Raw genomic sequence first — 25,152 nt, 5'->3', positions numbered from 1 at the left:
CTGTTACTGTTGTGCTGCTAGAATAGAGCCGTAAGACCCAGAGGTCCCCTCAGAAAGAGGTGTGGGGGGGGTGTGTGTGTGGAAGAGCCCATGGAGGGTTCCACCCCTGCTGGACTGAAAGCAGTGTGCAAACTGCAGGGAAATGAGACATTGGTGGAGAAATCCAACCGTCTCTGATTGCAAAAGCTGAATGATGGGAACCTGGGAAGTTATTCCTGGCAAATCCACTGGTTAAATTGCAGCTAGGAAAGCAGGATAAAGAGGTTTATTTTCTGGTGGGCACGGGTGCCTCTTACCACCCATAGATGATTTTGCAACAGTAGTAGGAGCTACTGCCCAACAAGAAAAAGCTTACCTTTTGGGATCAACTAAATATGGGCTGAGAAAATAAGTAGGAATACATAAATTCTTGTACATGCCATGTTGTCCAAAACCGTTACTCTGACAAGACTTATTAGAACAAATAGATGCAGAGATTAAATTCAATAAAACTGGAGCTAAGGGTCAAACAATATTAACTGATTGAAAATTGTAAGTCTGGCTTTACCACAAACTGGGAAAAACAATGTTGTACCCCCAGAAGTTACAGAAATCTTAAATAAAGAATGCTTAGCAGTGTGGGTACCAGGGATACCTGGTAGAGCCAAAATGCAGCCCTAAGTTAAAAGCAAGAGCTAGTGTGGAGAGATTTATTGATGACTGGCTGACTGAGAAAAGCCATGCAGACACTGTGCAGCTGGTTAAGCAACCTTGTTACGCGCAAGGTCAGGTATGAGAACAAGGAACAAAACAGGATGCCAATGTAGAAAGCCGGCAACAGTGTTTTGAGAAGTCTGTAAGAGAGTGTTTGCTGAGAGATAACCACAGAGCACAAAGATAGGCGTAGTTGACACTGACTAGCGAGCCAATTCTGAGCTCCACTTTAGCAATATGTATGAGCCTATTATCCACACTATAAATGTACACGCAGCTGAAACAATAAACGAGATTTGCTGATCATCTACTATGGTCGTCGCATTTCTCCCGCTGATTTCCTACAAATGGTGACCCCGACTGACCCAGTAACGGCGCACCACGGTGGGACGGCGTAGGAGTTCGGGTCCTAAAGCAGCGAGGACGGCTAAAGCACTCAGGAACCAGAGAGAGGAGTGCCGAGCCCTAAGTGACCTCATCGGAGAGCCTGGCCGATACGGGCCGCCGAGACCTTGTAAGGCTGCAATAGCGCGCGCTGACAGATAAGGGATGGAAAGGCAAGTGGCTTATGATTTATTTACTTGTTTTCTGAGAAAACGACAAATTAAGGGAGTAGACTTACAGAAGGAACTCCCCGGGTTATTAGCTTATGGCAATGCTAAAGGGTTTTTTCCAAACCCACATTTAGTACATGACCTTACAGAATGGCGTAAATTTGGGGATGCAATTTGGCAAGCAGTTTTAGATGATGATAAGACAGCAAAAAAATGCGGGAAACTGTGGCGAGCAGTTCACAATGAACTGTTGCAGCACCAAGCAGAAAAGAAGGCAGCGGAAGAGGCCAGTGCTGCACAGGGGAGAAATAAGGATTACAATGGGTGGCCGGATTGTCTGTTGCCCCCCGCAGTGACTACCTTAGTGTTGCCGTGGGCCACGGAGCACGCCACGTCAGCATGTTTGGAGCCAAGCGCCCCACCCCCGCCCCTAGTTACGGTCGCACCGGGTAGTTCACCTGCGCCTATTACAATGGGCCCAATAAACCCTCCGAGCAGTGAGCCGATCCCTGGGGCAGAGTGACCTAGCGGAGGCCATTGCACGGGAGAGGGGGGAAGCTTGGGTGGCACTGGCACGGGCCTGCATGGAGGCGTGGGATAACGACGCAGTGGAGGCTGTGCGGCACATGGCGTTTCCGGTGATATATACCTCTAATCCTGCGGGAGGGATGCAGGCCACCATCACAGCTTTAGATTGGAAATTATTATTGCAGCTACGATCTACAGTTAGTCAGTTTGGGGTAAAAAGCGAGCCAGCTAAGCAGATGTTGGATTATATTTGGAGTATGCAGATATTGCTGCTATCCAATTGTCGGGCAATAGCAAAATTGATCTTTTCACAACATCAACAGCTGTTGTTTAATGCATATTGGCAAGAACTGTGCCATCAGAGTGTCTCAACGGCTAGGCAGCCAGGAGACCCACTACATGGTGTAACTCTCGAAGAACTCTTAGGGTTAGGGCCTTTCTTCAGAACAGAAGCCCAAGCATTATTAGGGCCAGATAAATGTCGAGAAACTATGTATTTAGCTAGACAGGCCATGGACAAGATTAAGGTGCCTGGTGGATTGCCATTTTATATGGGGATCCGACAAGGTAGAGATGAGGACTTTGGGGCATTCATAGACAAGGTAGCCGGGGCTATTGAAAAGGCAGGGGTGCCAGAGTATATGAGAGGAGTGATGTTAAAAGAATGCGCGCTCCAAAATTGTAATTCAACAGCACGTAGTATTCTGAATACTTTGAGGAGTAATTGGACTATTGAAGAGGCACTGGAAAAGCTATCAAGCGTGCCGGTCAGGCCCCAAGCATTTCTGGTTGAGGCTATTAAGGAGTTAGGGGCAGGTTTAAAGGCGCAGGCTGAGGCCTCTCACAATCAAGTGCTAGCAGCTCTTGCACCCTTACAAGCGTCTGCGACAACAAATTTAGGCTCGAGGTCGCCTGTTGCTGGTCGCATCAAATGCTATCGCTGTGGCGGCATGGGACATATGCGTCGTCAGTGTCAAGCCACCGGTTCATGGTGTCAGACATGTCGTATGGACAACTACAATACCAATGCCTGTCGATGCTGGTCGGGAAACCCCCAGCCCAGCGCAAGAAAGAAACGACGGCTGCGCGCAGACACAAGTAGCCGTTTCCAGCCAGCAGCAGCCCTGCAACCAGCCACACCAGGAAGCCTCAGCTTGGACTTGGCAGCCGCAGTGACCACGACCTTAATGACCACAAAACCTGAGCGGGTGTCTACGGGGATCAGGGGACCAGTAATGATAAATGGAACCACCGTTGGGGCCCTTCTATTGGGGCGTTCTTCAGCATCGATGCTCGGACTTTTTGTCCTCCCTGGGGTAATAGATGCGGACTTTCAGGGCGAGATCCAGATTATGGTATACACCCCGTTTCCTCCAATAAAAATTGAGAAAGGGCAACGGATAGCGCAGTTAGTACCCCTAGAGCAATTGACCAAAGCCTTAACCCCGTGTCAATCGTCTCCCCGAGGGGAGCAAGGGTTTGGCTCCTCAGGGGGCTTAGCGTTGCTATCACTAAATTTGCGTGATCGACCTAAAAAAACAGTGACACTTAAATACAGAGAGGAAGAAATCAAACTTCAAGGTCTATTAGATACAGGGGCCGATAGCAGCATAGTGAGCCCAGAAATTTGGCCGCCTCATTGGCCACTGCAAGCGGCCATAGCCACAGTGACGGGTATAGGCGGACTATCCTTAGCGAAAAAGTCACCTCCCCTGCAAATCCACCTTGATGAACAAGTAGTACATACCTCTGTCTCAGTGGCACCCCTACCCCCCACCCTTCAATGCTTAATTGGCCGCAATGTGCTCTCTCAATTGGGGGCACTTCAACCCGGCCTGCCCAATCCTGCCATGCTACCTTACAATTGGCCATTACTAATTATTGACTTAAAGGACTGTTTCTTTACTATTACCCTGCACCCTGAGGACACTAAACGATTTGCCTTCACATTGCCTGCATTGAATCGAGAACACCCTGATCAACGATTTGAATGGACAGTATTACCTCAGGGGATGAAAAATAGCCCCACGCTATGTCAACTATATGTTGATCATGCTCTACAACCACTCCGGCGAGAATGGAAACAAATGGTCATTTATCATTACATGGATGACATCCTTTTTGCCCAGCCAGAGGCCTTCACACAGGAACAAATTTGGCAAATAGAAAAGACCCTAAATAGGGAAGGACTTATGATCGCCCCTGAAAAGGTACAACTCTCTGCGCCCCGGAAGTATTTAGGATGGGCAATGACTAACACGATAGTAACCCCACAGAAACTGCAACTGAATACTGAAATAGAGACTCTACATGATGCCCAAAGGTTACTGGGGGACTTACAGTGGCTGCGTCCTGTGGTGGGCATCCCAAACGAACTCTTAGAGTCGTTGCGACCTTTTTTACAGGGCACTGACCCGGCCCAGCCTGTAACGGTGACAACGCAGCACAAACGTCTACTACAACAGATTATAGACTGCATTATACATGGCAGTGTTCGGAGATGTGACCCTGACCTCCCCATACAGGTTATGGTATGGTATGGACCAAAGTACCTTTTAGGAGCGTTGGCACAATCTAAAAAGAAAACGGGTGAGGTATGGGTACTAGAGTGGATCTGTCCCTCACTGCAGCAATCAAAAACACTTCTTCAAAAAACTGAACTCCTGGCAGAAGTGACTAAGAAAGGGCGAGAACGTACCCTGCAAATCACAGGTATGGAGCCTGTGTGTGTACAGCTGTCAGTGCAGAAGGACACTCTGACATGGTATGTGCAGCATAGTCCAGAGTTACAGGATGCTCTCTTACGAGCTGGAAGTATGGTTTCAATGGAAAAGATTCCGAACGTGTCGCTACATTGGATTGGTCAGTGGAGTTGGCTCCGGATACCAAAGCGGCCCGAGACGCCCTTGCAGAACGCAATCACGGCTTACACGGATGCGGGACGGAAGTCTAGAACAGCAGCAGTGACCTGGCAGCAGGGCGGCTCCTGGAGACATCACCTCATTGTAGCCGATGATAAGGACTCATTGCAAACATTGGAGCTGGTGGCCGTTGTATGGGCCATGATGAACTTAATCGACCCCCTTTTTGTGGTCACCGATTCCCTTTATGTAGCTGGAGTATGCCACCGAATAGAGGAGGCCTACATAAAGAAAGTGCAAAATCTGTGGCTGTACGAGCTGTTCGTGCAGTTGCAGAGAGCAATCAGAATTAGGGAGCACTCATATGCAGTAGTACTTGTTCGAGGTCATAAATGGGAGATAGACTTGGGGGAGGGAAATGCGAGAGCTGATCGCTTGGTGTCGCTGGCACAGAGACCTTTAGTCTCCCAGCATGTCCTGGCCCGAGAGGCGCACTCTATGTTTCACCAGAATGCCAAGGGGCTAAGAAGGGAGTTTCAGATAACATATGAGGATGCTAAGGCAATTGTTAGATTGTGCCCAGTGTGCAGCCACCATAATGGCGGTATGGGTCTCGGGCTAGGAGTTAGCCCCAGGGGACTTAAAGCTAACGAAAATTGGCAGATGGATGTGACGCATGTGGGTGAGTTCGGGCAGCTGAAATATGTACACGTGTCTATAGATACATATAGTCATTTTATGTGGGCCACCGCTCAATCTGGAGAAAAGGCTATGTATGTAGAAAGGCATCTCAGTTGTTGCTTTGCGGTTATGGGTATATCACTACAAATAAAAACAGACAATGGCCCAGCCTACACTAGTCGTAGGCTTGGGGAGTTTCTGCAAACATGGGGAGTAAAACACAGTACGGGTATCCCGAACTCGCCCACAGGCCAGGCAATAGTAGAACGGGGAAATTGTGGATGGACGGCTGACCCAGCGAGGTCATGTTTTTCTCCCCCTGGGTCAGTGCAAGTAAAACAGCTGCTATGGATCACTGTCTCACACAGAACAATGATGGGAGTAGGCGAAAGGAATGCAGAGCTGCGATAGAGACCGCTGTGCCAGGTGCTGTGAGACAAGCTGCAAGCAACTGTAAATTATGAGAACTGCGCCAGCGCTGCCCTCTGTTCTTCTGTCTCATTATACTGCATGCTAATGTATCTCTCAGGAACGTAATGAAAATGTATCTGAATTCCTGTCAACTATTGATTATGTATTAGTTTGACCTATATCTATAGCACAATTTCTCCTGACGGTGTGCAAGTTAGGTGGAGTGATCCCCTTGCACTATCAATAGACATCAATAGACACATGCCTGCTCTATATCCTTACCGGATACAGGGTCTGATTTCCGCAACTCAATTTTGCAACGAGAATAGATCCGCTCTGTTTGGCTGTGGGATCGGTTGAGAGAGGGGACACCTTTGGCGCGCCCCAAGATTTCTTGGAAGGTCTCCCTTCCTCACCCGATCACTGCAGGGACAGACAAGGACCATCCATTGGTGTATCAGGTATGTGTATAGAAAAGGGGGTGCCCATAAGGCGTGAGGAGACGTCCTACGCAGGGTATGAAGGAGTGTGCCTGCTCCCCCCCCCCTGAGGTACGTGAGCTCACGGGTTAGATTGCCGGCTGGGGTAGGACTTGCAACTAATTGACCAATGCACTAGTGCTATTAAGATACGAGCTAAAAGACGTCGTCAGCATTGTGGATTATGTATAAACCACGTTTTTTGTTCTAAATATCAGAGTGAGTGAGGTGTGAGTGAGACGCGTTCCTTTCAGGGAATGAGTGTCAGCCTGTTTATCTAGTACTGTGTTCTGATTGCATGGAAGCGTGTAAGGGAATGTGGACAAGCTTCTGTGAGATCTGTTCCCAAGTGTTTATAACTGAACAATATCACTATACAGTGTTTGTGGAAACTTTGAGGAAATTAGGAATCAATAAGAATTTTGTAAACATCATGGGAGGCTCCCAGGAGAAAGTCGTGTTTCCACAGGATCTGGCCCATTATGGGTTCCCAGTCAATGGACTAAGCCAGCCCCAAACATTAGCAACCCATCTCAACCTGATGACAACAACAGCGACTCCGGCGAGCAATAGCCACATGGTGTGCAAGACATCATACACATTGCCGTGACTCCCGAGCTGCGACTGGTATTCCCTTAGCAGATCGCAGAAAACATCTCATCAGAAAGGTCTCTTGGACACTGGGAACTGCCAGGAGCAATTGGCGGTTACGAGACTCAGAAGCACACTAATTGTGTTGGGTACAGTGATTGATCCAGAGTGGGGACTGTGGTATTTTATTCATCGGGATATTGAAACTGTAGTTAATACTGGTGTGCTGTGCAGTCTTTACTGTTAGTTTACTGACAAGGAATGCTTTGTAGAAGTGTGTAACATAAATCTAGTGTATTCTTATAGATAGTGATTGGTATGCTGATAATCATGCTTTGTTTACTGTAGTGCTAGCAAAAGATGGTTCAAGATGCGATTCATACAACCTGGCTTATACAAAAAGAAAACGGGGGAAATGTGGAGAGATTTATTGATGACTGGCTGACTGAGAAAAGCCATGCAGACACTGTGCAGCTGGTTAAGCAACCTTGTTACGCGCAAGGTCAGGTATGAGAACAAGGAACAAAACAGGATGCAGATGAAGAAAGCCGGCAACGGTGTTTTGAGAAGTCTGTAAGAGAGTGTTTGCTGAGAGATAACCACAGAGCACAAAGATAGGCGTAGTTGACACTGACTAGCGAGCCAATCCTGAGCTCCACTTTAGCAATATGTATGAGCCTATTATCCGCGCTATAAATGTACACGCAGCTGAAACAATAAACGAGATTTGCTGATCTTCTACTATGGTCGTCGCATTTCTCCCGCTGATTTCCTACAAGCTAAGACTAGCCCAGTCAGGGTAAAGCAGTGCCCTTTGAGGATATGCAACTGTAGAAGGTTAAAAGAAATAATAGATAACTTTTGGATTTTGGATTACTAACTGAATGTGAATCCAAATACAATACTCCAATCTTGCCAATGAAAAATTGGATAGCAAGTGCTATAGTTTAGTATGCGTTTTGAGGGCAAGTAATAGAATTGTTGAATGTATACACTCCGTGGTGGCAAATCCATACACTTTAGTAACTGAGTTAGGGAATGAGTAGGTGGAGTTTACCTTCTGGATTTGAAGGATGCCTTTTCTGCCTAGTTTGGCCAAAGGAAGCCTAAGGTTATTTGCCATTGAATAGGAGAGCCTCAATTCGGGACAAAAAAGACTCAGTTAACCTGCACAGTGTTACCCAGGGTTGTGAGAACAGCCCTATGATTTTTGAGAACTGGTCAACTTGTGAGCCTGAGATTTGGGTTCCTCCAGTCCATGGTGGACCTTTAATGCAGCATGTGGATGCCACAGATACAAAAGAGGACTGAGTGTGTCGCCAAGCGACTGTTCGAGGTTCCCTGGAGAACAATATTCAGCCAAGGTGTGGCATGGACGAGGCAACACACTGGTATGGTTACTAGTAGCCAAGCCATTTAATAACTGAGAACAGCCATTTATATAGAGAGGTACAAATAGCATGCTAAGTACAAGGCACGGTTCTCATAACTTGCGGTTGATTGCAGCTTATCTCAGGACTGCAAGCACAGTGATCTCATATCGCAATTCTGCATTCCTTCCACCTCCTCCCATCGTTGTTCTGTGTGAGTCAGCGATCTGTAGTGGCTGTTTTTCTCACAGCGCTCCAGGGAGAGATAAACATGACCTCCCTGGGTCAGCCAACCTTCCACATGAGTGCAACGGACTGTGAGTTTGATGAATTTCTTTGTTATCACGTTTCTCTACAGAAGGCACAAATAACGACAAGTGACGTATCTGGGATAGGAGATTACAGCTGGACTTTGAATGTTAATGTTGCCTTTCGCAGGCAACCATGATGTTCGTTGCTTAGGGGAGCCTGCGGCTTGGCCATATACCGAGGTGACACCAATAGGATGAGCGGTAAAATGGCCTCTATTCACTACTAAAACACAGCTTATATTACATTTTTACCTACAAAACCGTGCTGTCATGTCCCACTCTGATTGGTTCATACCAGACAACACCGTGCCCTATTTGGCCGTCTGCACATTCTTTTCTCATTCTTCTTCTTCTCCTGTTTTCTCTGCATCAAGGTCAGCACAATAGCACTGTCTCTCTATGCTTAGGGAGAGGCCTGTCCCATACATCCCGTGCCCCCGCAAGACGCTTACTACAACATCTCCCCCTCCCTAAGCTAAATACTACTTACACACATGCCTAACCCGTACATCGCGAAGCAGCGCAAAACGCCTAATCCTAAATATATTTCAGCACACTATTCCTACTACTTTCTACAATTCTTAAGCAAACTTCAGAGCAACAGGGAATCCTTTCCCGTGCTCGGCCAAGCCTTGCCCCGTTACAGCATGAACGCAACAACCTAAACCCTTCTACAGCTTTTCACGCAGTCTATGATACTCAAAAGTCTTGTCCGTAATTCACTGAAGGCAGTTCTACAAGCATCCTACAAAGCGTGGAAGACAGATTAGAATACACACAAAGATTGCAAATCCCATCGCAAAAACCTTAAGCAATTGCTTTAACCATGAACCCGTTCCCCCAAACAGTCTGTTCAGCCAGATCCCAAAGGGATCACTTTCTTCTTTAATCTTCTGCATATGTTCTTGCGTCCACTGTAGTTGTTTGCAACATGCTGTAATCGCCAGGGACACCATAAACATCGGCAACATCGGAAGTGTCAGCGTTGCAGGTGTAGTGCTCCTCTTTATGAATGGTTCTTGATCCCATCGTCTGTCCCAATCTCAGTTGTTCTGGAGTTGGCTTCGGTTTGCCAATGAAGTATTTCTGTAGAAAACTCGCACCTAGACTCAGTTTTTGCAGATATGTTACTTATATCTGGTATTACTTTTCGTGATGGTACCCACAGAATTTTTCCCAGATTCATGATGTTTAACTGCCACATACCCGACGACGGATACCCTTTAGCAAGCCCTTCCTGTGATCAGGAGGCCCTGACTGGCCTCCCCCACAAGGGGCACTGTGCTCTAACATGGCCATACTGGCCGTATCGGAAACACAGCCCTTGCTGCTGCAGCGATCTTTGCCGTTGCAGGCCAACAGCTACGACAATAGCTGTGGCTAGCCCTTCATTAGTTAAATGAGCCACCTTGAGCTTATCTAAGACATACTGAATAACTTCTCCCGGGGTATTAAGCCTACTTGGGCCGGCTCACAGCAATGCCTTAACATTGTCATGCGATTTCTGCTGCAAGCAGTCAATGATCACTGGCCTTTGGGCTGGTTCCAGGAGATCAGACCCCTCTGCAGCAGCTAAAAGCCTATCTGTAAAGCTTTGAAAGGATTCATTCGGGCCCTGGGTAATATCTGTGCACGGAGCAGGTGGTTTGGCCTTATGCACAAGTTTATTAAACGCTTCCACCATTGCATCTGTGGCTGCTATTAGCTCCCCTGGCCTTAGTCTCGCTAGCTGGCCCTGGGGCAAAGCCACTCCCACGGCCTTCCCTGAAAGCTGCTGTATGCCGGTCTCATGCAGGGAGCGGCACGGGCCGACCCCTGTCGCCCCGGCACGGCCCCCCAACTCGGCCATCCAGTCCGTCTCCCACAGCGTATACTGAACCAGCCTGAGCACCATATGCATTAAGTTTGTGATGTCACGGGGGAGGAGAGGTCCCAGTGCAGCCAAAGTTTGTAGTGCATTTAATGTCAGAGGCGATTTCTGGCCTCTTTTATCCATAAATTCCACCAGGCGCGTAACACCCCCGGGGTCAGGCGGCACCCATTCGGGACCATGATCACTCACAATCACCCGGAATGCCTCTGGAACTACACCCTTCCCCAAAGCCTCCGATCTAATCCGATTCCAGTCCTTCATTTGATCCCTCCCCCTGCACTCAAAGCCAGTCCCTTCTTTCTCCTCTACACTATCACTCGCACTACCGCCCCTGGGAGTGACCAGAGATGGTAGGCTATGCCCCCTGTCCGCATTGGACGGACCTTTCGTCTGGTCCCTCCCCATGTGGGCACTAAGTTGATCCTGCCCATGTAGATCACAGCTTCCTCCGCCCCCTTGAGTCAGGTAACACTGACGTAATTCTGATAAAGGATACAACGTTCCGCCTGAGGGGTCTGGATACGGGGGAGGGGGACGAGACAACGAACTTTCACTCTCTTGTTGTTTGTCTTCTTTTGAACTGAGCGCGGCCGGCTCAGCCGGCGCCATCTCGCCAATGGTCATTGGTGGCTCCGTCTCCTCTCGGCCCCTGCAAGAAACTTCTCCCGAGCCCCCATCGGACCCGACCGGGTCCGGTGTCTCGCCTCCTCCGCCGAGACCCAAAAGGTATCGAGCCTCTGCCAATACCTTTCCCTCAACTCTGGCCGCTTTCAACGCCCCCAGTATCAGACCCCAATTTTTTAACTCCGCTGTATTCTGAGTGACCATTGCTCATTGGGATAAGGCAGCGGTAATTGAATCCCAATTATTGTGGTCACAAATATCGTGGGGCGATGTTAACAGCCCCTCCCTCTCAAGCAACAAGAGGACCGCAGCAATCTCCTTCTGAGAAGGAGCATGCTTCCCGTGATAGGTCTTACACGCGTGAGCGATCACCTTTATGACGGTTTCCATGTCGCCTCCGATCCTCCTCCCAATTGAGACCAGGATCCCAGGCTCTTCTCCGGCGTGATCCCGGAGGCTATATTCGTCGCTCGTCCGCGACCTCCGCCGACAGAGGGGTGACTGCAGATTCCCTCTGTCCCCGGGCTTGTCCCCGGGCTTCCACCGCCCAGCAAGTGCTAACGCCCTGCGGTGGGCTCCTGCCCCGTCAAGCAGACAGCCAACTCGTTCCCCTAAGCATCACGTCGGGGTCACCACTTGTTGCCTTTCACAGGCAACCGTGATGTTCGTTGCTTAGGGGAGCCTGCGGCTTGGCCATATACCGAGGTGACACCAATAGGATGAGCGGTAAAATGGCCCCTATTCACTACTAAAACACAGCTTATATTACATTTTTACCTACAAAACCGTGCTGTCATGTCCCACTCTGATGGGTTCATACCAGACAACACCGTGCCCTATTTGGCCGTCTGCACATTCTTTTCTCATTCTTCTTCTTCTCCTGTTTTCTCTGCATCAAGGTCAGCACGATAGCACTGTCTCTCTATGCTTAGGGAGAGGCCTGTCCCGTACATCCTGTGCCCCCGCAAGACGCTTACTACAACAGTTAAGGACTGCCAGGAAAGAACTCCGTACATTCTCAGGAATGACAGGATGGTGCCGACTGTGGATACACAGCTACGGACTGTTGCGGAACTCCTGGAAAAGCAGTAAGCTACCGACTGTTGCCAGTCAGACCTGGCAACAAGACAAACCCTTAGAAGATGCAGAAGACACCTGGTTTACTGATGGAAGCAGTTTTGTGAGACAAGCAAACCATAAGGCAGGATATGCAGTAACTGCTACTGACAAGGTAATTGAAGCACAACCATTACCTGTGGGGACTTTCCCTCAGAAGGCTGAAATAACTGCATTGACAAGTGCCTGAAATATATGAACAGATGCTAATTATATGTTTGGGATGTTACACGCTCATAGTACTGTCTGAAAAGAGCAAGGAAATTACATCATAGAATTACTCAGGTTGGAAAGGACCTCAAAGATCATCAAGTCCAACCGCAGCCTAACCATAGTACCCTAACTCTAACAACCCTCTGCTAAATCATATCTCTGAGCACCACATCCAAACAGCTCTTAAACACATCCAGGGACGGTGACTCAACCACCTCCCTGGGGAGCCTATTCCAGTGTTTCACCACCCTTTCTGCAAAGAAGTGTTTCCTAACGTCCAACCTAAACTTGCCTTGGCGCAACTTGAGGCCATTTCCCCTCATCTTATCACCTGTCACCAGTGAGGAGAGACCTATCCCGCTCTCACTGTAAACACCTTTCAGGTACTGGAAGAGAGTAATAAGGTCACCCCTCAGCCTCCTCTTCCCCAGACTAAACAGCCCCAGCTCCCTCAGCCTCTCCTCATAGGGCTGATATTTCAAGCCCTTCACTAGCCTCGTTGCCCTTCTCGGGACCCGCTCCAGTACCTCCATGTCCTTCTTGTACTGAGGTGCCCAAAACTGAACACAGTACTTGAGGTGAGGCCTCACCAATGCCGAGTACAGGGGCAGGATGACTTCCCTCGTCCTGTTCACCACACCGTTCCTGATACAAGCCAGGATACCATTGGCCTTCTTGGCCACCTGGGCACACTGCTGGTTCATATTCAGTCGACTGTCCAACAGTACACCAAGGTCCCTTTCCATCAGGCAGCTTTCCAGCCACACCTCCCCAAGCCTGTAGGGTTGCTGTGACCAAAATTCAGGACCCGGCACTTTTGAGAATTTGGATTAAACCCCGAACCAAGGAAGGATTAAGCCCATATAAGATTCTTTATGGGCAATCTTATACTGTACAAAAGGAAATCTCTATACAGGTGAGGGGTGAGGTGTTGAGTGAGTATGATTATCAATCAGAGTTGTCATGCATATATGGATGAGACTCAGAATAGAGACTGATCTGCAAGCCATATCAAAACATACCAAGTTACTTCACCAAGTCTCATCAGATGATACTTCTTTTGGTTTTACAGAATTATGGAAAAGCTCACTAGTTGGTTGCCTAATTTTGCATGGTTAAAGCAGCTCTTTATAGCTTGCATTATAGTAATCGCCTTGCTTATCTTAGTACATATTCCTCTGCGATGTGTGCTATGGCTTTTTAAGGGTTCAGAGAATATCTATGAGGACTGGAAAAAACACAGGATAAGACAGAAGATGGAAAATGGGAGTTATTTTAGGAATTCTTTTTCTCGTAATGGGGTCATCTAGCAAAAGGTTTTGCTAGACTTAAGAAAAGGGGGGATTTAGATCAGGAGCTCAGGTGGGCCTAGGGTTTGAACATATAGGGGTTAAATAAGCTAGCTTTAGAAACTAGGGAAGGAGGAGGACATCTCGAAATTTCATGGTCAGCTGTGCAAACACAAAGAAAGGAACAATACAAAATGAATGGCTTTGACCGGTTTGAATGCACCGTAAAAAGGTCAGACCAAGGAAGATGTCGAGTTATAGAGTTTGATTCTGCATGTCACTTTCACCAGGGGGGAGCAACAATGCTCTTCTACACCTTGCGTAGGACATCTCCCAACTTACAGGTTCCCCTCCAATCAAAACGTACCTGGTCCCCTGATAGTTCATGTCTGCTCCTCCAGTGATCAAGTGAGGGGAGGAAGTCCTTCTGAGAATTCTTGTGGCGTGCCTAAGGGTTCCCCCTCTTCCAGATGGTCCCACAGCTGAACAGAGTGCCTCCTGCCTGGCTCACCAAAATTGACATGCGGAATCAAAACCAGTAACCCACAGAAGGCTATAAAGCAGGTATGTTTTTTACAGTGCCAGGTGCAAGGGGGATAGCTCCTCCTAACTTGCACACCAAAACATCCGTCAATTGCTTATTTATCACACAGAATCATACATATACATAAGATTACACAAAAGGTGGATTGAGCTTGCTTAAACAGTTCCAGGAAGTCATCATAATATTACAATTAGTTTGGGGAAATCATTATAATACATCCTGCCTCTGCACACGTGTGCTGCTCTCTGGTGGTCATGGGCAGGGGTCTTCTCAGAGTCTTCCTCACGAAGTGTAACTGCAAACCCAGTTCTAACCAGTTAGGCTCCTGTTCTTTGTTTCAAAACATCTGTGCACCTGGGCTCCTTCCATTGTTAAGGGGGTCTGTCTTTCATGACAAGAATGTGTGTCCTAGCAATATTACTGTACAAGAATTATATGTCAATGCCTAGGATTGCACATTTGGAAAACAGAAGTCTCAAATCTTATATCTGCTTCTCAGATTAATCTCCATCCAGTATCTAGTGTAATAGACATAAAGTGATGTGTTTTTGTGGGAAAATAACATGAGTTTAATCTAAGCGAAAAATCTTACTAGGGCACATTATCACATCTTTGTGCATGGGCAAATATTTTTGGTTTGCTGTCATGGTTATATGATTTTAGGTTATTGGTATTCCACATTATCATGGTTTTGTAATTTTGCTATTGGTATTCCACATCATAACATCATGTACAGCACGGGTAATTAAAGGGTTAATACTCCAGTTCCATGGATTGACAACCTTCCAGACACTTGCTTCTCAAAAGAGAAGAACTACATATCCCAGAGGACCTTGACGTGCAGAAAGGTAGCCAGTAAGGATATAGAGAAGGTATGTGTTTATTGGTGACGCGCGTACACCCTGGTGCAAGGGGGATCGTTCCACCTAACTTGCACACTGTCAGGAGAAATCGTGCTATAGATATAGGTCAAACTAATACACGATCAATAGTTGACAGGAATTTGGATACATATTCATTACATTCCTGAGAGCCCATTAGCATGCAGTCCATCCCCCCCTTGCGCGTGCGTAGTAGGTCGTGATGATGAAGGCTCGTAGTCTTCTTCGCGAAGGCTCGTAGTCTTCCTCGCTGCAAACTTCTGACCCCGAAGGGGGGGCATCCCCCGAACCGGTTTCAGCTTGCACTTGAGACATCTAATCACCTCCCTGCCAAATGTTTTTGAGCTGTTCTCCGGTCCTTATCTTTATGGCCTTCATTCTCCTTGTTATTCCGGACCTAGCGCCTGTGAAAGTGCTTGAAATCCCTTGTTTTCTAACACTCCCTACCTAAACTATCTCTATTTTCCTCTTATTTCTACTTTGTGAAGCTACTTTCCCTTTTCTTGCTGTGAGGCCCTTCTCTCTATAACTGCAGGGTCCTGTTCTCACTCTTCAACCTCACTGTCAGAGAAGGAAGGTACATCACAGAAGTCATGGGATCTGGCTCTTTCTGCTCTCTCTCACTGCCAGGCAGAGGGGTGGGTTTACTTCCAAGCCATGCACCTACATTCCAGTAGGCCTTTTGGTTTCAGAAAGTTTCTGTCTCATTTTTTTTTATTTATTAGCTCTAATTCTAATTACTGGTTGCTTAGCTGCTTCGGAGCTGTCCCAGTCAGAACCACAGCGACTCATCGCAAGGTACAGGGAGGTTTCTGCAGGTTCCTTTATTCAGGGAACCTGGAGATAACAGAGCAGCCAGGCAGCTCTCATGAGAGCAGATGGCACGAAGTGGGCACTGTCAGGGCAATGGCTCTGCATCCACGCCCGCTGCCTAGAAAAAGCCTTGGGGAGGGCAGCGACACATCGCTGCCCACCAGGGCGGAGAGAAGGAGTCAGGGCATGTGAATCACGTTGGCTGTTCAGACAAGGTGAAACGGTCGTTGCTCTCTGGACACACTGAGGTGCAACCATGGTCACCACACGGAGGTGAGCTGCTGCTAAAAGGAACGTGGAGACTCAGACAGAAAGCGTGAACGTCCATGCTGCAGTTCAGGTCTCAGGCTGTGGAGAATGCCTGGCCCTGTCACTGCTACAGGAGGGCAGCCGGGATACCACCTGTGTGCGGTGTGAGCAAATAGAGAATCTGCTCAGCCTGGTGGTCATAGATGTCTTCAGAAGGGAATCCCCATCATAGGGGACTCCCTTCTGAAGGGAACCGAGGGCCCGATATGCTGCTTGAATCTGTCCCACGGGGAGGTGTGTTGCCTGCCTGGTGCCCAGGTGAGAGATGTTGCTAGGAACATCACTCTCCTCGTTAAGCCCTCCGATTATTATCCATTACTGGTTTTCCACATTGGAAATGAAGAGGTAGGCAAAAGAAGTCCTCGGGCGATCAAAAGCGACTTCAGGGTTCTGGGAAGACTGCTGAAGAGATCGGGAGCACAAGTTGTGTTTTCCTCTGTCTTCTCAGTTGGTGACTGGGACCCACACAAAAGGAAGAGGGTGGACACACTGAATGAATGGGTTTGGGAATGGTGTCGTGCTCAGGGCTTTGGGTACTATGGCTTGGGACACAGCCTTGAGAAAGGGGGAATGCTGACAGTGGATGGGAGCTGACTGACTAGAAGGGCCACTAGTATTCTTGGGAACAAGTTGGCTGGGCTGGTTAGCAGGGCTTTAAACTAAATATGATGGGGGAAGGGGGTGTACTGGATGACAGAGAAGCGCATAGGAACGCTGACACCTTGGGAGGTGGTAAGGGAAAACCCCAGACTTGTCCTGAAGGTATTAGGGAGGGCTCCTCTGAGAAGGCAACAAGGCCAATAGCCAAGCTGAAGTGTCTCTATACCAATGCACGCAGCATGGGAAATGAACAGGAGGAGCTAGAAACCGTGGCGCAATTGGGAAACTATGACTAAATTGCTATCACAGAAACATGGTGGGATGAATCACATGATTGCAATACCCTGATTGAGGACTACAGGCTTTTCAGAAGGGATAGACATGGTAGGAGGGGTGGCGGAGTTGCCCTCTGTGTTAGGAAGTGGATAGATTGTGAAGAGCTGTGTCTGAGGAAGAGCCATGATCAGGTCGAGAGCTTGTGGGCAAAAATCAAGGATTGGTCCAGCAAAGGGCATCTAGTGGCTGGGGTCTGTTACAGGCCACCTGATCAGGAGGAAGCTGTGGACGAGGCCTTCTTGCTTCAGCTGCAGGAGGTGTCGTGCTTGCAGGCTCTTGTCCTGATGGGGGATTTCAACCACCCAGATATCTGCTGGGGTAGCAGCACAGCGGTTTGCAGACAAAATAGGACATTCCTGGAGTCTGTCGAGGAGGACTTCCTGGTCCAGGTAACAGATGGACGAACCCGAGGTGAAGCCTTACTGGACCTGGTGCTCACTAATGCAGAGGAGAGCATTAGAGGGGTTAAGACTGGAGGCAGCCTGGGCTGCAGTGACCATGCCATGGTGGAATTTGTGATCTTGAAGAATGCGGGCCTGGCAAAAAGCAGAGCTAGGACCCAGTGCTTCAGGAGAGCAAACTTCCGGCTGCTCAAGGAACTTGTCATGGTTTTATGATTTTTGGTTATCAGTATTCCACATCACAACATCATGCAGTGTACTGGGAGTTAAAGAGCAAATGCTTTAGTTCCGGGTACTTGTCTGGAAGAGAAGAAGAACTACGTTCCCCAAGAGCCTTTTCAAGTACTGTTATCATTCCTGCTCAAGGGAACAGATAAAAGGGCGCAGGTCATCTGACTCGCCCCTCTTCTCATCTCGACGTGTTCCCTGTCGGATTGGCTCATTAATGCTGCGCCCGACTGCACGCAAGGCTTCAGTATTAGCGTAAGGCCTTTGGCTCTCGGACAATCTTTCAATTATTGTTGATTTATATTGTATTATTGTGTGTTATCTTAAATTCCGATACTATATTTGGTAAATTAGTTTGTTTCTCCTCAGATCATTGCCGCTGTTTTTAATTATTTTGGGGTCCCCTGTTTCCCTTCCTGGAGGCGTGGATTTTGCGAAATCCCTCCGCCCCACTAGTCATGGAACCGGGCGGGACCAGCCCGTAAACCGTTGACAGAACTGCTGAGTGGGATCCCCTGGGAAACTGTCCTTAAGGACTTGGGTACAGAACAGAGCTGGCAGCTCTTAAAGGACACCCTTCTGAGAGTGCAACGGCTCTCCATCCCCCAGGAGAAGAAGTCAAGCAGGCGACCGTCATGGCTGTGCAAGGACCTGCAGCTAAAACTGAGAGAAAAGATGGAAATGTACAGAAAGTAGAAGCAGGGTGACTTTTTTCTTTTTTTTTTTCTGCTGAAATCAGACTTTATAGCCAGTAATGGTATAGAGCAGGTGTGTTTATTGGTGACGCGCGTACACCCTGGTGCAAGGGTGTTGCCTTTCACAGGCAACCGTGATGTTCGTTGCTTAGGGGAGCCTGCGGCTTGGCCAAATACCGAGGTGACACCAATATGATGAGCGGTAAAATGGCCTCTATTCACTACTAAACACAGCTTATATTACATTTTTACCTACAAAACCGTGCTGTCATGTCCCACTCTGATTGGTTCATACCAGACAACACCGTGCCCTATTTGGCCGTCTCCACATTATTTTCTCATCCTTCTTCTTCTCCTGTTTTCTCTGCATCAAGGTCAGCACGATAGCACTGTCTCTCTATGCTTAGGGAGAGGCCTGTCCCGTACATCCCGTGCCCCCGCAAGACGCTTACTACAACACAAGGGGGATCATTCCACCTAACTTGCACACTGTCAGGAGAAATCGTTCTATAGATATACGTCGAACTAATACATAATCAGTAGTTGACAGGAATTTGGATACATATTCATTACATTCCCGAGAGCCCATTAGCATGCAGTCCATCCCCCCCTTGTGCATGCGTAGTAGGTCGTGATGATGAAGGCTCATAGTCTTCCTTGCGAAGGCTCATAGTCTTCCTCACTGCAAACTTCTGACCCTGAAGGGGGGGGCATCCCCTGAACTGGTTTCAACTTGTCCTGTAGACATCTAATCACCTCCCTGCCAAATGTTTTTGAGCTGTTCTCCAGTCCTTATCTTTATGGCCTTCATCCTCCTTGTTATTCCGGACCTAGAGCCTGTGAAAGTGCTTGGAATCCCTTGTTTTCTAACACTCTCTACATAAACTATCTCTATTTTCCTCTTATTTCTACTTTGTGAAGCTACTTTCCCTTTTCTTGCTGTGAGGCCCTTCTCTCTATAACTGCAGGGTCCTGTTCTCACTCTTCAAGGGTTGTGTATTTTGGGAGGAATACAGGGCTGTTGTCCCTGTGTGTAGAGATAGGATTGGGAAAGGCAAGGTGCAGATGGAGCTGAACTTGGTGAGGGATGTGAAAGATAGCAAGGGGTTCTACAGGTACATAGGCAGGAAGAGACAGGTCAAAGATAGTGTTCCCCCTATGATGAAAGGTAATGGGGAGTTGGCTTCCTCAGACATAGAAAAAGCTGAGGTGCTCAGTGAGTGCTTTGCCTCAGTCTTCACTGGTGGTCAGGCTTCCTGTGTCAGCCAGGACCCTGAACCTCTAGGTGGGGGTGTGGGGAGTGGTTTCTGTCCCACTGTAATGGTGGAACAAGTATGAGTCCTCCTCATGAAATTGAACGTATATAAGTCCATGGGGCCTGATGGTATCCATCCTAGGGTTCTGAGAGATATGGCTGATTTGGTTGCCAAGCTGCTCTCCATCATATTTGAAAAATCATGGCTGTCTGGTGAAGTCCCCGGTGACTGGAAAAAGGGAAACATTACTCCCATTTTTAAGAAAGGGAGAAAGGAAGATCCAGGGAACTACAGGCCGGTGAGCCTCTCCTCTGTGCCTGGGATGATCATGGAGCAGATCCTCCTAGAAGCTATGTTAAGGCACATAGGAGATAAAGAGGTGATTCGAGACAGCCAGTATGGCTTCACCAAGGGCAGATCGTGACTGACCAATCTGGTCGCCTTCTATGATGGAGTTACGGCTTCAGTGGACGGGAGAAGGGCGACGGATGCCATCTACCTGGACTTCTGCAAAGCCTTTGACATGGCCCCTCACCGTATCCTTCTCTCTAAATTGGAGAGGTATGGATTTGAATGATGGACTGTTTGCTGGATTAGGAACTGGATGGCTGGACGCAGCCCATTCCAGTGCCTGACCACCCTTTCAGAGAAGTAGTATTTCCTAACGTCCAGCCTGAATCTTCCCTGACGCAGCTTGAAGCCATTCCCTCTCGTCCTATCACTAGTCACCCGAGAGAAGAGGCTGACCCCCAGCTCACTACAACCTCCCTTCAGGTAGTTATAGAGAGCAATAAGGTCTCCCCTGAGCCTCCTCTTCTCTAGAATCCCAGCTCCTTCAGCCGCTCCTCATAAGGCCTGTGCTCCAGACTCCTCACCAGCTTTGTTGCCCTCCTCTGGACACGCTCCAGGGCCTCGATGTCTTTCTTACAGTGAGGGGCCCAAAACTGGACACAGTACTCAAGGTGCGGCCTCACCAGCGCTGAGTACAGGGGGATAATTACTTCCCTGTTCCTGCTGGTCACACTATTTCTGATACAAGCCAGGATGCCATTGGCCTTCTTGGCCCCCTGGGCACACTGCTGGCTCATGTTCAGTCTAACGTCAATCAACACCCCCAGGTCCATTTCCTCTACACAGTCTTCCAGCCACTCTGCCCCAAGCCTGTAGCGTTGCCTGGGGTTATTGTGGCCAAAGTGCAGGACCCGGCATTTGGTCTTGTTGAATCTCATCCCATTGGTTTCAGCCCACCTATCCAGCCTGTCCAGATCCCTCTGTAGGGCCTCGCTACCCCCAGGCAGATCGACACTTCCAGTCAGCTTGGTGTCATCTGCAAACTTACTGAGGGTGCGCTCAATGCCCTCATCCAGGTCATCAATAAAGATATTAAACAGGACAGGACCCAGCACCGACCCCTGGGGGACACCACTCGTGACCATCTGGAGTACTGCGTCCAGGCCCGGGGCCCCCAGTACAGGAAGGACGTAGAGCTCTTGGAGCGGGAAAATCATGGCTGTCTGGTGAGTTCCCCGGTGACGGGGAAAAGGAAAACCTTACTCCCATTTTTTAAGAAAGGGAGAAAGGATGACCTAGGGAACTACAGGCTGGTGAGCCTCTCCTCTGTGCCTGGGAAGATCATGAAACAGATCCTCCTAGAAGCTATGTTAAGGCACATACGAGACAAAGAGGTGATCTGAGACAGCCAACATGGCTTCACCAAGGGCAGATTGTGCCTGACCAATCTGGTAGTCTTCTATGATGGAGTGTTAAGTTCATCTTCTCTACCTGACAGCTTCCTTAGGGCCTATAAGGGGTGTGTAGTGGCCAGTTAATTCTCAGGAGCTTACAAACCTGTTGTACTACCCATTCACAAACTGAATCCTTATCCTTTGATATCATGTCAGGCACCCTAAACCTAGGTAATATCTTCTTCAGTAATATCCATGAAATCTCCCTTGCCTCATTTGTTCTTCAAGGAAAGGCTTCTGACCAACCTGAAAAAGTGTCTGTCAGCACTAGTAAGTACCAATACCCCCCTTTTCTAGAAAATTCAGATCTATTCTTCTGGGGTGGTGAGGGATAAGGAGTGGTTTGGGAAACCACAGGCTTTGAATAAGTGGCTGAAAGGTTGGTGCCGCCACAGGAACTTTGGGTTCTTTGACCATAAGGAGGTTTACTCAGCTCCTGGACTGATGGCTGCAGACAGGTCTCACCTATCTCCAAAGGGAAAACAAATCCTAGCTCAGGAGCTGGCTGGTGAATCAGGGATCGGTCAAGTAAAGGGCATCTATTGGTTGGGGTCTGCTACAGGCAACCTGATCAGGGGAGCCTGTTGATGAGGCCTTCGTGCATCGATTGCGGGAGGTGTCTTGCTCATGGGCTCTTGTTCTGATAGGGGATTTCAACCACCCGGATATCTGCTGGGGTAGCAGCACAGCGGGTGGCAGACAAACCAGGAGATTCCTGGAGTCTGTTGAGGATAACTTCCTGGTCCAGGTATTAGATGGACCGACCCGAGGTGAAGCCCTACTGGACCTGGTGCTCACCAATGTGGAGGAGAACATTAGAGAGGTTACGATTGGAGGCAGCCTGGGCTGTAGTAACCATGCCCTGGTGGAGTTTGTGATCTGGAGGAATGCAGGCCTGGCAAAAAGAAGAGTCAGGACCCTGTACTTCAGGAGAACAAACTTCTGGCTGCTGACTGAACTCCTGGGTGGGACCTCCTGGAAAAGTGTCCTTAAGGGCATAGGAACAGAACAGAGCTAGCAGCTCTTTAAGGACACCCTTCTGAGAGTGCAATGGCTCTCCGTCCCCCAGCAGAAGAAACTGAGCAGAGGAGACAGGCAACCAGCAAGTCTAAGCAGCTTAAACTGGGGGAAAAGAGGAAAATATACAGGAAGTGGAAGCAGGGTTGTGTAGCCTGAGGAGAATATAGAGATGTAGTCCACACGTGTAGAAATAAGATCAGGACAGCCAAGACACAGAGTGGAACTTGGCGAGGGATGTGAAAAATAACAAGGGGTCCTTGAGGTACATAAGCAGGAGGAGACGGATCAAGGAGAGTGTTCCCCCTCTGATAAATGAGGATGGAGAACTGGCTTCTTCAGACATGGAGAATGCTAGGGTGCTCAATAAGTGCTTTGCCTCAGTCTTCACTGGTGGTCAGGCTTCTCCTCATGTCTGTCAGGACCCTGAAGCTCTAGGTGTAGGTGAGAGGAGCAGATTCCATCCCACTGTAACAGGGGAACAAGTCTGAGACCTCCTCATAAAAGTGAATGTATATAAGTCCATGGGGCCAGATGATATACACCCTAGGGTTCTGAGAGAGATGACTGATGTGGCTGCCGAGCTGCTTTCCATCATATTTGAAAAATTATGGCTGTCTGGTGAATTCCCCGGTGACGGGGAAAAGGAAAACCTTACTCCCATTTTTAAGAAAGGGAGAAAGGATGACCTAGGGAACTACAGGCTGGTGAGCCTCTCTGTGCCTGGGAAGATCATGAAACAGATCCTCCTAGAAGCTATGTTAAGGCACATACGAGACAAAGAGGTGATTCGAGACAGCCAACATGGCTTCACCAAGGGCAGATTGTGCCTGACCAATCTGGTAGTCTTCTATGATGGAGTGACAGCATCAGTGGACGGGAGAAGGGCGACAGATGCCATCTATCTGGACTTCTGCAAAGTTTTTGACATGGTCCCTCACCGTATCCTTCTCTCTAAATTGGAGAGGTATGGATTTGAAGGATGGACAGTTCAATGGATTAAGAACTGCTTGGCTGGACATGAGCCAGCAGTGTGTGCTTGCAGCCCAGATGGCCAACTATGCCCTGGGCTACATTAAAAGAGGAGTGATCAGCAGGGAGAGAGAGGTGATTGTCCCCCGCTACTCAGCTCTTGTGAGGCCCCATCTGCGCCCAGGCCTGGGGCCCCCAGCACAAGAAAGACACAGAGCTCTTGGGATGAGTCCAGAAGAGGGCCACTAAGATGATCAGAGGGCTGGAGCACCTCTCCTATGGAGAAAGTTTGAGGGAACTGGGCTTGTTTAGCTTGGAGAAGAGAAGGCTCTGGGGAGACCTCATTGTGGCCTTCCAGTACTTGAAGGGAGCATATAAACAGGAGGGGGAATGGCTGTTTACAAGGGCAGATAGTGATAGGACAATGAGGAATGGTTTTAAACTGAGACAGGGGAGGTTTAGGTTAGATATTAGGAGGAATTTTTTCACACAGAGAGTGGTAACACACTGGAACCGGTTGCCCAAGGAGGTTGTGGATGCCCCATCCCTGGAGGCATTCAAAGCCAGGCCGGATGTGTCTCTGGGCAGCCTGATCTAGTGGTTGGCGACCCTGCCAGTGGCAGGGGGGTTGAAATTCGATGATCATTGAGGTCCTTTTCAACCCAGGCCATTCTATGATTCTATGATTCTATGATTCTATGATTCTATGATTCTGTGATTCTGTGATTCTATGATTTACCATTGTTGTCCTGTAAGGTTCCCTTTCCCTATAGGCCCCAGTTTTACACTGTTCCTGGTACTAGGGCTGTACAATTACTTGGTTCAAATATTTATAAAGAGTGTATGTCCCCCCAATATGTTTTATGTTCCCTTAGAACCAATTTCCATAAGATACTAAGGGGCACAACAATGCGTCCACCTGGGTATACACCCATCTGTCATCTTGCTCTCTTCGCTTCTAAATCACTAATTAGATTCCTGTCTTTTCTAGAACACTTTACAACTTCTGACGCTGGTTCAGAGATTTGAAGTTTACTGTTTGGAATTAAAACCAGTTCACCAGTTTCTTTTCCTTCAACTGCCTGTTTTGCCACCGGATCCAACATCTTATTTCCAATTTCCTGTACAGCATTACCTTTCTGATATCCTTTACAGTGTATAAAAGCCACGCTTTTTGGTAGATTTACATCATGCTGAATTTGTTTTCCTTGTGTGTGAACAATTCTCGCTCTTTTCAGATGGTACTAAGAGTGGATACCGCTCCAAATGCATACTTAGAATCTGTCCATATATTTCAGGCTCTTGTCAAGGCAGTTATTTCAGCCTTCTGAGTGGAAGTCCCCACAGATAATGGTTTTGCTTTGATTACCTTGTCAGTAGCAATTACTGCATATCCTGCCTTACGGTTTCCTTGTCTCACAAAACTATTTCTGTTGATGAATCCAGGAATCCTCCACATCATCCAGTGGTTCTTCCTGTAGGTATGGCCAACTAGCATAGACAGTCTCCAAGCAGTCACACACTGCCAGCTCTGAGGTAGCTCTGCTTTGGTGTCCTGGGCATTCAGCAAATTACTTTCTTCCATTCTGCTTCAAGTTCTCTTTGATCAGTTGAGCTTTCTGTTGAGAAACTTGATAACTATTTAAACCAAGAAAATTCAGCAAACTCACAGTCCATTGAATACAGTCCTCTTTTGTTACTGTGGCATCCATGTGCTGCAGTGAAGTTCCACCTTGGGATGGTGGAACCCAAGTCTCGAGC

The 25,152-nt window shown here is 48.2% G+C and overlaps 2 protein-coding genes across 3 annotated transcripts in view; both read left to right on the top strand.

Moving 5' to 3' along the window:
- The window catches only part of LOC100858742, a 215,506-nt gene that overhangs the window by 144,640 nt on the left and 45,714 nt on the right, over nucleotides 1–25,152 (top strand). The window lies entirely within an intron of this gene.
- Nucleotides 983–6,431, top strand: LOC112530482. Its single transcript, XM_025144565.3, has one exon. It carries the CDS (start codon nucleotides 1,832–1,834, stop codon nucleotides 5,726–5,728), a length of 3,897 nt encoding a protein of 1,298 aa, XP_025000333.2. The 5' UTR covers nucleotides 983–1,831; the 3' UTR covers nucleotides 5,729–6,431.

The sequence above is a fragment of the Gallus gallus genome, chromosome W (assembly GCF_016699485.2).
Source record: "Gallus gallus isolate bGalGal1 chromosome W, bGalGal1.mat.broiler.GRCg7b, whole genome shotgun sequence".
Classification (NCBI taxonomy): Eukaryota; Metazoa; Chordata; class Aves; order Galliformes; family Phasianidae; genus Gallus; species Gallus gallus.
Note: the sequence above shows the minus strand (reverse complement) of the source record. Positions and strands in the feature narration are given on the sequence as shown.